The 15492-nt window shown below is 40.7% G+C and overlaps 1 protein-coding gene across 9 annotated transcripts in view; it reads right to left on the bottom strand.

The window, feature by feature from the left end:
• Positions 1-15492, bottom strand: part of FCHSD2 (FCH and double SH3 domains 2) — a 280728-nt gene that overhangs the window by 3418 nt on the left and 261818 nt on the right. For all 9 annotated transcript variants that reach the window (XM_070274437.1, XM_070274441.1, XM_023645793.2 and 6 more), the window contains 6 exons: positions 8844-8978; positions 3031-3114; positions 2733-2910; positions 2210-2430; positions 1096-1225; positions 872-954 (listed from right to left, as the gene is read on the bottom strand). In XM_070274437.1, coding sequence (XP_070130538.1) covers positions 872-954; positions 1096-1225; positions 2210-2430; positions 2733-2910; positions 3031-3114; positions 8844-8978 — 831 coding nt within the window. The remainder of the gene's footprint in view (positions 1-871; positions 955-1095; positions 1226-2209; positions 2431-2732; positions 2911-3030; positions 3115-8843; positions 8979-15492) is intronic.

Genomic DNA, 15492 nt, shown 5'->3' with positions numbered 1-15492 from the left:
TCCTTGACAAGGCACTCAACACACATCTGCTGAATGAAGCGGCCAAAGGAAGTGGGTGGTCTGAAGAACCTATCAAATGCTGATAAGGGGTCAAGGAAAATAAAGTTGCAAAGTATGCACTGATTAGCATGCAAAGGCATGACCTTGGAGGAGCTGCTTTACAGCGAGAAAGCGAGTGAGGCGAGGGTAGAGGTGATTATTTGTAAGAGTACATTCTCTTTGAGAAGAGAAGCTCTCAAACCTCAAAAAGGCATGAAGTGTATCTTATTATTTCATCTGTGTCACCAAAAGAGGCAAATACAGGCCTGGAAAATAGGTTCTCAATAAATGCTTGCTTAAAAAAACGGTGCTTCTGTTTCACAATTAGACCACTCTGATGCTCACAGAGCTTGTTATAATTTAAATACACGTTCATAGCTCATCTTGTGATCTCACATGGCTCAGTGAGAAAAGAGCCAGTGGTAGACTAGACCTCCCAAGACGTGTTCATTTTTATAGCCGTCCTTTTCAAGAGCTCTTTTTACCTTCCCAAATCCACCTCACCCTCATGTGGTAGAATTAGTAACAACACAGTGGCCACAGGGGAAACATTGCTTTCTTCTTCTTCTTCTTTTTGTTTGCTGAGGAAGATTAGCCCTGAGCTAACATCTGTGCCAATCTTCCTCCACTTTATATGTGGGTCACCACCACAGCACGGCCTATGAGTGGTGTAGGTCCATGCCCGGGATATGAACCTGTGAACCCAGGCTGCCGAAGCAGAGTGTGCCAAACTCAACCACTGTGCCATGGGGCCAGCTCCAGGAAACACTGATTTCTAACTTTCGATTGGAAGAACTAAGCATTCTATAAGCCTGCCAGATAGGAGACTTACAGGTCGCAGTTTGCCATATGAGGTCTCCGGAGTATGCCTTGGTGCCTGTGAGAATCCTGGCGATTCAGCATGGAAGCTGTTTTCTAAGGGAGGGAATGAAAGAAGCTCATTTTATCTGTGTAGCCAAGCAATAAAAATGCTCACGCAGATCTGTCTGCCCTTCAGGTGAACACGTGGATTTCTGAACGAAAATGTATTCAGACCCGTGCCCAGGAAAGCCTCACCGTTGGCGGAAGGAGAGCGCGGGAAGTACTGGGAGCTCCTCTTATCTGGGCTGGGGTACGGGCTGCCGGGAGGCTGGTCGTACAGCGGCAGTGGCGGCAGGGAGCCCGGCGGCTTGGAGGAAGGAGAGATCTGCAGGGGAGAGAGGGGGCAGCGCTCGCCTCAGGAAGGAGACTAGGCGGCTTCTCTGACGACTCCTGACAAATCACTTTTCTTTGGAGCTAAGTTATGACTATTAACTTTTTTGTCAGCCTCATTAGAAGCAAATGAGCCTAGAATATCCACCCCAAACTCCAATTTTCTGCTGCATTTAACTTCTTCCTCTCACGGATCTCTGCATTATACTCTGATTTTAGTTTATCTTAAACAGTTATCAAGTCAAACTATTCTCTAGAGTTCCACTGAAAACATACCAAATCAGACAATTCAGTGAAGGAAAAAAAAGGGGACAAGTTGTATTTTTTTCTGAAGATAAAACATTGGCTTAGTTTCTGATTTCCCTAGGTTTTGTAAATGTCACACTCGCTACGTGGTCACAGTACCACACAACCAAGATGGGCAGACCCATTCCTTATGGTCCTGACCTGCCAGGCCTGCTGTGACAGATCCGAATTAGGAGTCTCCTGTGAAGGAAAGTACGGCTGAGGAGCTAAGCCTGGGGCCACCTGCGTGTCATGGGGCTCTCGCAGGCCTGTGACTTCTCTGAAATGGACTGACGGGACGGGGGCTGGGCACGGGGGCTCTGACAGTGAGGGACAGAAAGAACAACCCAATATTTTTACTACATAAACTAACCACAGAGACAATACACTCCCTCTCCGGTTTCTTTCTTTCTCTCCACCAAACCATTCTTTCGTATGTCACATACACTGTAGCATTTTGGTAAACAATTCAGAGAACAGAATGTGGGGGAACTGAGGTGTAATATGGCCGTTACACAAGAGCCTGAGTGATGGTCTCTGCTTTTCCAAATTCAGTGTTGCAGAAACCTGGCAACTGAGGATTGGAGTGTGAGGGGGAGGCTGAGACGACAGCCCACTTTTGCGTGGGTCAACAGACTCCTTGGGAGTCACTTTCTTTAAACATCTTTTAATTTGACTCTCTCCCGTCATGTACCTGAATCTCTTTCATCCATGGAGTGTCACCATTTTCTGAGGCTGAAAGTTCTTCCACGAGCACCGATGGGAACACTCCAATCAGTCCATTGAACTCCCCTTCCCAGAAGCCATCATCATCCTGGTTTTCTTTGTTCAAGATTCGGATGATTGCTCCCTCAGGAAAAGATAATTCATCATCTGTCTGGCCCTCGTAGTCATAAAGTGCTTTCACGAAACAGACTAGGTAGCAAGAGAGAGAAATACAGTAGGAACATTAACAGCCAGGGTACTTTTGCAACCACCCCTATGCTCAGGTGACAACTAAAAGAACATCATACAGAATAAGAGGAAAGCTGTAATTTCATTACTCACTGAAGATGACCTTCAGGCTTCTACAGTACAAAACAGATGTGACTAAACAAAGGAAAATGCTACAGAATAGGAATAAACTTGTGCCTTTTAACCTACTGAAGGCTGACTCCAGGGTAATACAATCTAGGCCAATTGTGATCAAATAAAGAGTGCCTTGTTTCAGTCTTTACCACTGGCATCTCCGTTGAGGCTGCCTGAAACGAGTTCGGCCTCCGTGGAATTGCTGGATGTGTGTGACCGACTGTCCAAGGCAGCCAAGGACTGCAGCATGCTCAGCAGACTGTTCGAGGTGGGAAACTGGAGGTACTTTTCTGGCACGTAACCCACTTGGCCAACTTTATTTCGAGCCTGAGTAAAAGACATGTGACAAAACAGGTTTGCACACACAATCTAGACAGGGCATAACAAGAACCAAAACAAACTCCTAAAAATGTCACAAGAGGGGGCGATATGAGCAAAGGAATATACCTTTACCCAGTCTTCCATATCTCCATCTTCAATCACTTCTAACACCTCATGCTCCTCAATGGTCAACTCATCTGGTTGAGAAGCCTGCAATGTAGGATGGTCATGGACAAAATTAAAAAGGTTAGATAAAGAGCAGATGTGCGCTGATCATAACAAAAACTGGGGATCAAAATATTGAAATGATTTTGAAAAACGTACTGAACATAAAAAATTTAAGTGTTGTAAAACTATCAAAATGAGGTGAAGTTTTACTTTAAAAAACTAAACAAAATAAAGCCACAACGAAAACTGGAGAAACGGAATCCTCAAGAGGTAATCAGGTCCAGTGAACACAGCACTCTGCTGGAAGTACAGGGCCTGGGTTCCAGCTCCAGCTTATGCATCTATAGGTAAGTTATTCAACTTCTTGATGCCTCCATTTCTTCAAAATGACAATCCTGCCATTCTTAGGAGGATGGGGGAGTCAATGTGGGATGAATAAGCACAGAACCATGATGATTTGGGAAGCAGAGGCGAAGGAGAAATCACTGAATTAGAACTGCCCCAGAGGGCCATCATGGAGGGACATGTTGTGAAAATGCAAAGAACTATGTAGATGGATTGGATGAGAGCTTGAGCAGCGCCTAGAATTGATCTGGAATCATTGTTAAACAGTGGCCAAGAGAAGAAAGTTGTAGGAAAGGAAATGACTGAGATCGGTCAAAGTTTGGATTTATTATGCTCCAACTTAACTGGACACTGGGCTGATCCACTTGGGTGCTTCTGCACAAGCCGCTAACTGTGATGGTTTTAGTATTTCTGACAGCAGGAGTCCACTAGGACCAGCGACTCACATACTGCCCTTGAGACTGTGGAATCCTAGAGCAAACTCTCAGAGTTTGCTGTGTCTCAATCCACAGACGGATTGGAGAGAGAGACCCCGTGGCTTTGTTTCCTGAAGAGACCTGCCTGTCACGTGTACCAGGGAGAGGCCTGCTGGCATCTTCAGGCTCTCTAGTGAACAGTCTTAAAACCATCCCCCAAGTCCCAAGATCAGTGAAAACTATCATCTAAGACCATGTAAGTTTTTCAAATCTCACAGTCTCAAAGTGTAAAACATCGCCAAGTTACACAAGCAAAAATAAGGCAAGAAAATGGGTCACTTTCCTAAGATTCATTTTCCATTTCGTGTGCATTACAACATTTCATCAAACCCAGATTCTGCACGTTGCCATAGCTGTTTGAGATGGAAAAATAGTACTGAAAATGGCTGATCAATCACAGATATACTCCAAGACCAGAATTTTAAGTAAATTACCTCTGATCTCAAAATATGAGGAAAAAAAGTGCATTGATTCTTGATACTTTTCCAGTGGAATTTCTTTGCTAATCTGAAACTATACTATGCCTTGAATACACCAGCAAAAGGCACCTATATAACAAAGACGTTTTTCCTAATTCCATGGCAAGACTTAAAAAGTATCAACGCAACCAGACTTCAATGTGTATGAGAGCAAAGCAGGAGGGATAAGAACACATTTAAATATATTGCTGCCCTTGTAAAAAAAGTCATGGGGGTCCCCACAAGTTGTCCCACATCGTTATATAAGCAGACACTAGCTGGATCATACCATCCCCAAGCCGTGACCAATTCTTCCACTTGACAAGGTCAAGTCCTTTGTTATGGCAGTCAAGATCCTACAGAGTTTGGCCCCATGGTCTCTTGATGCTTTGGCCCCAGCACACTATGCCAAATTCTCTCAAACACACCATGCTCTTCCTTGCCCAGGCTATTCCTTCTTTCCAGCGGGCCTGCTCCCTCTTTCCATCAGGTGAATGGATTTAGATTACTATGGGTTCAAGTCCAGCTTCAGTCTGTTTCTATAGGCAAGTGACCATAAGACCTCTCCGAGCCTCAGTTTTCCTTTTTATTCCTATAAGAATGTAAGCTCTGTGAGGGCAGAGATTTTTGTCTGTGTTATTCAGTGCTATATCCTCGAGCCTAGAAAAGAACACAGCACACTACATGGAAGGTGCTCAAATAATATTTGTTGAGTTAATGGTCGGTTGATAATATCTTCCTTATAGGGTGATCAAAGGGATTACAAACATATATATAGGGTACCAGGCACACAGTACTTTATAAATTGTAGCTAACAATATTACTCATGATTTGAAGCATAGATCCTAGGTTTTCCCAGACACCCACAGTGAGCTGGTTGCTTCATCCTCCTCCTGTTCTTATAAGGCTTTGTGCATCCCTCTAACACTGACCACCATGGCAACTACTTAGTTGCTTGCCCTTGTGGGCTTTCTACTGGAATAACTTACTTAAGGCAGGGAACGTAATTCTTCTCACCCCAAGTAACAACAGTAAGTGGTCAGTAAATGGTCATTAAATACACACAAGGTCTCACAGTGCCTCCTGAAGTCCTAATCTCCAGTGACAGCCAGAACTCCACAGGCAGCCATGCCCTCGATTCCCACCACCATCTCTCCAAATTTCCTGTTTTATTTTAAAACAATATGCTTTTTTCTGATTATAAAAGTACATGTTCATTGTAGAAAAGCTGGAAAATATGCATAATTGAGATTTTAAGGTACATACAATTAGGTTTTTTTTTGACATAACATAGCATTTCTTCTTACATAAAAAACTTTCACTGATGTAATTTTCAATTATCTTGATAATATTACATTCTATGGTTATATTATATATTATGGTTACATTACATGAATGGTTAATTTATTTAAGTATTCCCTTATTGGATTGCCAAGTTTAAGCTATTATAAAGTAGTGCTATGATGAAAGAACACTGTTTCCAAAACGTTTTTCTATATTGTTGGTCATTTCATTAGGACAGATGCTAGAAGGGTCAAGTTATGAGCTGTTTTAAGGCTTTTTGAATCGCATCCTAAAATACAGCTTTTCTTTCTTCTTCCCAGATTAATCTGGGCCTTCTTTGCTGGTCTGGACTAGAGGAATCACTACCAGGCTTAGTCAGTCTCCCTCTATTCTAATCTATCCTCTAGACTAGCTATACCACCACCAGGGTCACCTTAAAAGCCTAATCTGACTTTAGGACATCGGTGGCTGCTCCCAGCCAGGACAAAAGCCAAACCTCAGTCTGGTCTACACGGCTCTTTACTGTCTGACAGCAAACACCTTTACTTCCTGCTGCTCTGTTCCCCACACTCGATGCTCATGCGCCACTGACTTCAACATTTCCTGAACACTCCATTATCTCATCGCTCTGTCTCTGGATCTGCTGCTCTCTTGGCTTAGAAGGCTCTTTCCCTTCCCTACCTTCTGTCTCTAGAAAGATCTTATTGACCTAATTTAAGTGGTGCCTCATCTGTAAAGCTTCTCCCAACCCTCACAGGAAGAATTAGCAGTTTTACCTCTACTCTGTTTTCTAGTTAGTCATTGACACATATTCCATTCTTCAGTTTAATATTCATTCCCCTAGACTACCCATTCCTGGAAGGCAGGGACTGCGTCCCAGTCAATCTCGTACCCTCAAAACTTACCACATATTGGGCACTCCATAAGTGTTTGTTTAATGATTAATGCATTAAATAGATTTTTATAGGCTGGTTTATATAGGGATAGGCTTGCAAAATGCCGATAAAGGGAGTGCTGGATGAATGCGAGCTGTTTATAGCCACTCAGACATGTAGGACCCTCTCCATTTAAGGACTTTAACTTTTTTTTTTTTTTGCTGAGGAGTATTCGCCCTGAATTAATACCTGTTGCCAATCTTCCTTTTCACTTGAGGAAGATTTTCCCTGAGCTAACATCTGTGCCAATCTTCCTCTATTCCGTTTGTGGGTCACTGCCACACCATGGCTGCCAACAAGTGGTGGAGGTCTGAGCCCGGGCACTGAGCCTCAGGTGCTGAAGTGGAGTGCACCGAACTTAGCCACTAGGCCATGGGTCCAGCCCCTAAGGACCTTAAATCTTAATTCTGAAACTTCAAAGTAAATAGAATACATAGAAGTGAGATAGGGAAACATTCTCAACCCTAGTTTTATAATACTCTCTAAGATCTTTCCAAGTATCTCAAAGGTAACTTCAAATTTTCAAAGGACTATCAAAAGAGTTTACAGTGAAAAAAAAAATTCTTCCCCTTTTAGAAAACAGGAAGTATTATTAATTTAAATATATAATGAAAAGATGTTAAACTGAAAAAAGTCTGGGAATCACTGACATTGAGGAGTAAATACCGCCAACTTTTGGCTCTCCAGGGATGGTGCTGGGGGAGTGAGGCTGTCCCATGTATGACTGAAGGTCTCTCCAGACCCTTCCTCTGTTGTGGTCCCTTAAGCACTGGGTCTCCACCAGCATGGGAGCCAGAGGAGGATTCATCTCTTCATAGCTTCCTCATATCATTCATTTATTCAGCCCACAATTATTTCCTGAGGACCTTCTATGTGCCAGGTACTGCCCTAGGTGCTGAAGACACACAGACAAGGATTCTGCCTTCATGGACCTTTAGTGTGGAGTCAGACAAAGAAATACAAAAACAAGTAAGATTAAATTTGACTGGTGATAAGTGCTATATAGTAAAAAAAAAAAAAAAAAAAAAACAAAGAGGGCAAAAGGGCAGTGGGACAGAGTAGTGACTGACGAGTCAGTCAGGGAGACCTGAGGAGGTGCTATTTGAGTTGAGCCTCAATGAAGAGCAGTGGGCAGCTAACCAAGATTTAGGAAAAGACAGTTCTAGGTGGAGGGAGCAGGAAGTGCAAAGCTGTCAAGTCAGGAAAAAGCCTGGTGCTTCTGAGACTGAAAGGCAGCCAGATGGGCTACTGTGTAGACAGTGGGTGGCGGAATGGTCTGACATGAAGCTAGGGAGACTGGCAGGGGCCAGATCAATCTGCACATTATAGACTCTAGCAAATGTTTTTCCCTGTGCGATGGAAAGCTTATGAAGGGTTTTAGGCAGGGCAATAAAATTATCTCCTTTACGTGTTAAAGATAATTCTGGCTGCAGAGTGGAAAATGGACTGTTGGAAGGCAAGTATGAAGAAGGGATACCAATTATAGCCTTTTCCTTTACAGTAGTCAAAGCAATGGCCTAGACCAAGCTGGTGAAAAGCGAGTGGATTCAGAATATGTTTGGAGGTGGACTCAATAGGACTGGCTGATGGACTGGCTGAGTGGACTGAGACAAAGAGAGGAACCAGGGAATTAAAACTCAGTTTACTTCACATGAGTAAAAAGTTATTGTGAAAGCAGGGTAAGGGCGAGAGAGATTAAGAACTATTATACCAAATCAGGTTTGGGAATGCTGCCATCTATTTATCCAGGTCCCTGCTTAACATGGAAATAAGAGGTGGTTATATTAATATTAGGAAAGGTAAAGTTTAAAAAAACTGCTCTGTAAAACAATTTTCTTGCAATATCAGTTTTAAAGGTCATCCTAATGGAGGATCTTAAGGCAAGCAGGCAACTGATAAGGGTAAAAGTTCTATTTACTGAAAATGTACAGGATGCCAGGCACTGTAAGTGCTTTGCTATAGAAGTGTTATCTCATTTAATCTTCAAACTAGCTCAATAATATTATCCCCATAAGTAAGAAAACTGAGGCTCACAGAGACTAAGGGAGCAGTGTGGTCAGATAGCTCCTAAGTGGCAGAGACAGGATTTTAACCCAGACAGTCTGATTCTGACGCTAGAGCCTAGACCCTTCATCATTATGTTACGTTGCCTCTAATACTAACTAGACATCGATTTTATGTTAAGCCCAGTCTGAGAGGCTGAGTTGATACAGTTACGTGTATCTTCAGAGTTTCACAATTTAATATGAGCAATATGTTAGAGAAATACAAACCTTGTAGGAATAAACAACTTTGCAGGTGAGTGGATAATTTCTTAAGGTGCCAGAAGGGCTGGAACTGCTGTCATCAAAAACATCCATGTTGTCTTCAAACTCTTCTCCTTCTTCTCTTTCGGTGTCTGCATTCAGCTAGGAAAAATTAGAAGCCTTTGACTAGCTTGCTTACTAAGAACATGGTTGAAAGCAGAAAAACACACTTAAAATCTGATTGTTTCAAAATGTTAATTTACTTATTCAACTGCACTTGCATTTTTCATGTCATGAAAGGACAGAGATATTTTTCTTTTTAAAACCAAGAGTAAAATGTTTTTCTAATATATAAGAAATATTACTATCCTTTCACTTTTCACTGTTAAATACTGAATAATAAACACCTCTTACCATTTTAAACTGATCATATTGGGAAACATTAAACAGATTTCTAAATGCTACCAAGGATGTGGAGAAACAGGCTCTCATCTACGGCAGGGAGAAACGTAAATTGATACATCCTTTATAAAAAAAAAACCGCCTACTGAAATTAAAAACTAAACATACCACTTGATCTAGCAATTACACTTCTGTGAATCCAGAATGGAGAAATAAAAGCACCAGGACGTAAGACTATAATTCTAGGATGTTTACTGTAACATTGCTGGTAGTGGCAAAAGCCTGGACACAACCTGTACGTCCATCAACTGAGGAAGTTTGAACAAACTATGATGTGTCTGTACTACAGATAAATAACACCTAATAAAAATGAGTTAGGGAACAGAAAGTCCACAAACAAACTCTCGTTATATGGTTAAATGATTTTCGATAAAGGCCCCAAGACCATTCAACAGGGAAAGGACAGTCTTTTCAATAAATGGTACTGGGAAAACTGGATATCTACATATAAAAGCGTGAAGTTAGGCCTTTATCTTATAAAAATTAGCTCAAATGGATTGAAGACCTAAACATAAGAGCTAAAATTATAAAACTCTTAGAAGAAAACATCAGGGAAAAGTTTATGACATTGGATTTGGCAATGATTTCTCGGGTATGACACCAAAAGTATAGGCAATAAAAGAATAGATAAACTGGACTTCATCAAATTAAAAACTTTTGTGCATCAAAGGACAACAGAGTGAAAAGACAATCCACAGAATGGGATAAAATATTTGCAAATCATGTATCTGATAAGGGATTAATATTCAGAATATATAAAGAATGCCTAAAATGCAACAATAACAAAAAACCCAATTCAAAAATAGGCAAAATATTTCTCCAGAGAAGATATACAAATGGCCAATAAGCATATGAAATGATGTTCAACATCACCATCAGTAGGGAAATGCAAATCAAAACCACAACGAGATACTCATTAGAATGGCTATTATCAAAAAACCAGGAAATAACGAGTGTTGGTGAGGATGTGGAGAAGATGGAACACTCGTGTGCTGGTGGTAGGAACGTAAAATGGTGCAGTCACTGTGGAAACCGGTACGGCGGTTCCTCAAAAAATTTAACATAGAATTCCATATGATCCAGTGATTCCAATTCCAGGTATATACCCAGAAGAACTGAAAGATGGGGCAGGAACAGATATTAGTACACCAGTGTTCATAGCAGCCTTATTCACAACAGCCAAATGGTAGGAACAACCTGAGTGTCTGCTGACAGAGGAATGGATGAACAAAATGTGGTATACACATACAATAGAGTATTATTCAGCCTTAAAAAGGAAATAGATTCCGACACATGCTACAATCTGGGTGAACCTTGAGGACATTAATGTTAAGTGAAATAATCCAGTCACAAAAAGATAAATACCGTGTGATTCAACTTTTATGAGGTCCCTAAGCAGTCACGTTCATGGAGACAGTGCAATGTTGGTTGTCAGGGATTAGGGGTTAAGGATTGGGGAGCGATTGTTCAATGGGTACAGAGTTTTACTTTTGCAAGATGGAAGGAGTTCTGGAGATGGATGGTGGTGATGGTTGCACAACAATGTGAATGGACTTAATGCCACTGAACTGTATAGTTAAAAATGGTTTAAATGGTAGATTTTATGTTACATATATTTTGTCACAAAGAAGAGTACAGTCCTTTTTGAAATGTAGGACAAGGAAAATAATTTTTTTTTTTTTAAAAAAGATTTTATTTTTTCCTTTTTCTCCCCAAAGCCCCCCGGTACATAGTTGTGTATTCTTCGTTGTGGGTTCTTCTAGTTGTGGCATGTGGGACGCTGCCTCAGCGTGGTCTGATGAGCAGTGCCATGTCCGCGCCCAGGATTCGAACTAACGAAACACTGGGCCGCCTGCAGCGGAGCGCGCGAACTTAACCACTCGGCCACGGGGCCAGCCCCAAGGAAAATAATTTTTTAACCCAATTTCAATGTATATTACTCTCCATAGTTAAAAGGCATATATTAATTAAAATGGTGTTGAGTATTTATACGAGCATAAATATCTGACAGGAGGAGGCAGAAAAAGAAAGATAAAGCCTGGAGAACAGAGGAGATCACTGACTTGCTTTTTACATACCTCTGTACTACCTGAACTATTAAAATAAGCTAGGTTTTACTTTTTAAACTAAAAATCCAATAAAGAAGAAACAAAATAGGCTCAGAGATTTCTGTTTCTAGCTATATAAGAGCACTTATTTGGCTACTTCTTTCTATGTTCAAACATACAAAGGCACCAATGTTTACACATTAAGGATACAAGGAACAGACAGTCAGAATTGGGCCTCACAGTAGCACGATTAATTTAAATACCAAATACCTACCGTATGTTGAACACTTTGCTAGGCTCTTAGATACAAAACGCAGGACACTGTGCCTGCTTTGTAGAAGGTCATGTCCAGAGTGGAAACTACCACAATTAAATGCTAAGTGCACAGGGGCCTGTGGATATGGAAGAGGCGACTGGAGAAGGTCAGAGATTTCCCGGGATTCAGTGAGTCAAATAGTAGAGGCTGCCTATAGTATTAAGTTCTACCTTTTTTTCCCCCTGCTTTTTTCTCCCCAAATCCCCCCAGTACATAGTTGTAAATTTTAGTTGTGGGTCCTTCTAGTTTTGGCATGTGGGACGCGGCCTCAGTGTGGCCTGACAAGAGATGCCATGTCCACGCCCAGGATCCGAACCAGTGAAACCCTGGGCTGCCCAAGTGGAGTGCATGAACTTAACCACTCGGCCACAGGGCTGGCCCCTAAGTTCTACTTTTTAATGAATTAAAATGATTTCCCTTGAGTAATTATCACTAACGTTTTAAAATCGACTCTTCTTTTAACTGCTATTTCCCTAAATAAAATCTAGAGAACTGTGTGTGTGTGGGGGGGTGTTTCAAAAGAACAAATAGCAAATATTTCCTGTCAAATTTATTGCTTCCATTTCAAAGCCCCTGTAATATTCTCATTTATAATTATTATTAAACATTCTCCACAGCTGAGTGGGGTAATGTGTCTCATCTTACAAATAATTCATCCATGTCAGTCAGGTCAATGACAAAATAGACTCAAATCTTGACCTTTCAAATCATCTCAGGCTTATGATTCTATTGTTTTCCAACAGGGCATTGTGTCATATAAAAGGATCACATACTAGAAATTGCCATAAAACTTACTTTAAACATATTCGTATACAGTCATGTGCTGCTTAACGACATTTTGGTCAACGACAGACCACATATATGGCAGTGGTCCCTTAAGATTAGTGCCATATAGCCTAGATGTATAGTAGGCTATGCCATCTAGGTTTTCTAAGTACACTCTATGATGTTTACACAATGACGAAATCACCTAAGGATGCCTTTCTCAGAAAACAGCCCTGTTAAGTGACGCATGACTGTTTACTTGGAAGACATTGCTTTTATATTCTAGTAAAGGTTATGACACTTAAAAAAACTGTTAGCATTACAAGAAAACAAAACACCCATACATCCATAAAAACTAAAATTAAAGCCAATATGGGTAGAACATGTTTCCAAAAATATATAAGGAATGTTAACATATACTGTACTTTGCCACTAGGAATCAATCCAAAACGTTTCATCTTGGCAACGCTGGTTGATACTAAACATTCCTTTCTTTCTCCTTTATTTTGAGTTCATTTTTTGATTCTCAAGGAAAGGAATGAAAGGTTGCTGTCACAGCAATAGGGGTCACTGCCATATGCTTTTGCAGTCTTCTAGCAGCTTTCCAAATATGTCATCTCAGAATAATTTCTTCCTTTTTCCTCTTTCACCCCCTGTAACTTAATTGTTACAATGTTTTCTTGACCCAGCATTTCTAAAATCACATTCTTCCTCTGTTTCTCAACAACTGCTCTCTGATCCCTTTTACTTCCTGTCACTTGACAGAACTTCAATCAAAACTATTCTTTCTAGCTGTACTAATATTTTTCCTTTTTTAGATGTTATAAAATGCTTACTCTTACTGCCAGGGCAGATAAGAAGAATATTTTTGAGTTGGTTTTAGTAGCTGTCTTCTTGTACTCAGCAAAACAACCTCGAAGGGCTTCACCGACTTTATGGTGCTGTCATGAACTGGAATGCAGTGGGTCCTTGGGTCTGATCGACTTGGGTCTGAACGCTGACTATGCCATGACTTGTTGTGTGACGGTGGGCAAATTTTTAAATTCTCAAATTCAACAACCTCATCTTTATAATCACCTCTTCACAGGGTTATCATAAGGATTAAATGAGGTAATATATTTAAACGCCTAACACATGCTTGATACATTAATAAATCATTACTTTTGTTGTTTTTATGAGGAAAAGAGAATCTAGATAAAGAATCTGGTGATATCCAAAACAGAGGAAGGCAGCTCCTTATAACTGACTAGCAGAACCTCTGAATTCCATCTAGACAGAGATCTGATGAGAGTGAACATCATTTCAAATACAACCCAAGTAGTTATAAAAGATGAAGTTGAAAATATCAGCAAAGTGGATTTCTGCTTCCAGGAAGTATGGAGTATCAGGGACCAGACACAAGTTCCTTCCAGAAATAACTAACAAACTGCTCAAAATAGATGAAAGAACAGATTTTTCCCCTTCTTTTTCTCCCCAAAACCCCTCAGTACATAGTTGTATATTTTAGTTGTGGGTCCTTCTAGTTGTGGCATGTAGGACGCCGCCTCAGCATGGCCTGACGAGTGGTGCCATGTCCACGCCCAGGATCCAAATCAGCGAAACCCTGGGCCACCAAAGCGGAGTGCACAAACTTAACCACTTGGCCATGGGCCGGCCCCGAAAGAAGAGTTTTTAAGACACTGGACATGATGCAATGAAAGACAGTGATCCTTCACTGATGGGAAACAAGCAATTTCTCCAACTTCGTGTTGGAAGAAAGTTTCCAGGCTGAGACAGTTTCCCCTGAGACAAGTTTCCAGGGGAAGAGAACCCAGGCAGAGGACGGTGGTCTCCCTGAATTGAGGATATGGATCTGGGAATTTAGGAAGGCCAAAGTGGCTAGAGTTCAAAGGGCAGGGTATTGCAGCAGAAAGAGATACATAGAGAGAACTCTGGAAATCTGCAGAGGGTCCCCCAAGTCTCCTGCTGAGTACTGATCAGCACATGTATGTGAAGAACTACCTGAAGCTAGGGACAGAACCACTCAAAGGATGAGAGGGAATGATCCTCAGCACTCACACAGGTCTGGGAAGACTTCCTGTTTCCTCTTGACAGAGTGAAAACCTCATAAGGTAGAGGGCATCAGGTAAGAACTCAGAAATCAGTAAGGATATAGAAGAAATGAACAGCCGCTATGAACCAACTTGACTTAATTGACGTTGTTAGAATATAACACCTGACAACAGTACATAAGGAACACTTACCACAAAATAAAGCAAGTCTCAGTAAATTTAAAAGAATTCAAGTATGTTATTTGACCACACTGGAAATAAATTAGAAGTCAAAAATAGAAATATACCTGTAAAATCCCCAAATAGTTGGAAACTCAATAACACTTCTAAACAACACAGGAATCAAAGAAAAAATTAAAAGGCAAATTAGAAAATATTTTGAACTGAATAAAAATGGTAACACAATGTATCAGAATTTGTGCAATGGAGCTAATGCAATATTTAGAGAGAAATATTTAGTACCAAATGCTTATATTGGAAAAGAAGGAAAGTCTTAAACCAACGACTTCGGCTTCTACCTTAAGAAATTAAAAAAGAGAAAATTAAATCCAAATTAATCAGAAGGAAGGAAATAATAAAAACCAGAGCAGTAGTCGATAAAATACAAAAACAACAGGGGAAAAAAAATCAATGAAATCAGAAGCTTGTTCTTTGTGATGATCCATCAAATTGATAAGCCTCTAATAGAATGATCAGGAAAAAAGAAAGGAGATATAACCAATATCAGGAATGAGAGAGGTGATGTCACTACAGATTTGCGAGGTACTCAAAGGATAATAAAGGCATATTATGAACAACTTCATGTCAATAAAGCTGGCAGCTTAGATGGAATAGACAAATTCGTTAGGAGACACAAATGATCAAAGTCAACTCATGAAGAATAACTTGAATAACCCTATAAACACTAAAGAAATTGAGTTTGTTGTTTCAAAACTCCCACAAAGAAAACTCCAGGCTCAGATAACTGCTCTGGTAAAATTTTTTTTTTTTGAGGAAGATTAGCCCTGAGCTAACATCTGCTGCCAATCCTCCGC

Source organism: Equus caballus, chromosome 7 (genome assembly GCF_041296265.1).
Source record: "Equus caballus isolate H_3958 breed thoroughbred chromosome 7, TB-T2T, whole genome shotgun sequence".
Classification (NCBI taxonomy): Eukaryota; Metazoa; Chordata; class Mammalia; order Perissodactyla; family Equidae; genus Equus; species Equus caballus.
This window is presented reverse-complemented; position numbering and strand designations above follow the sequence as displayed.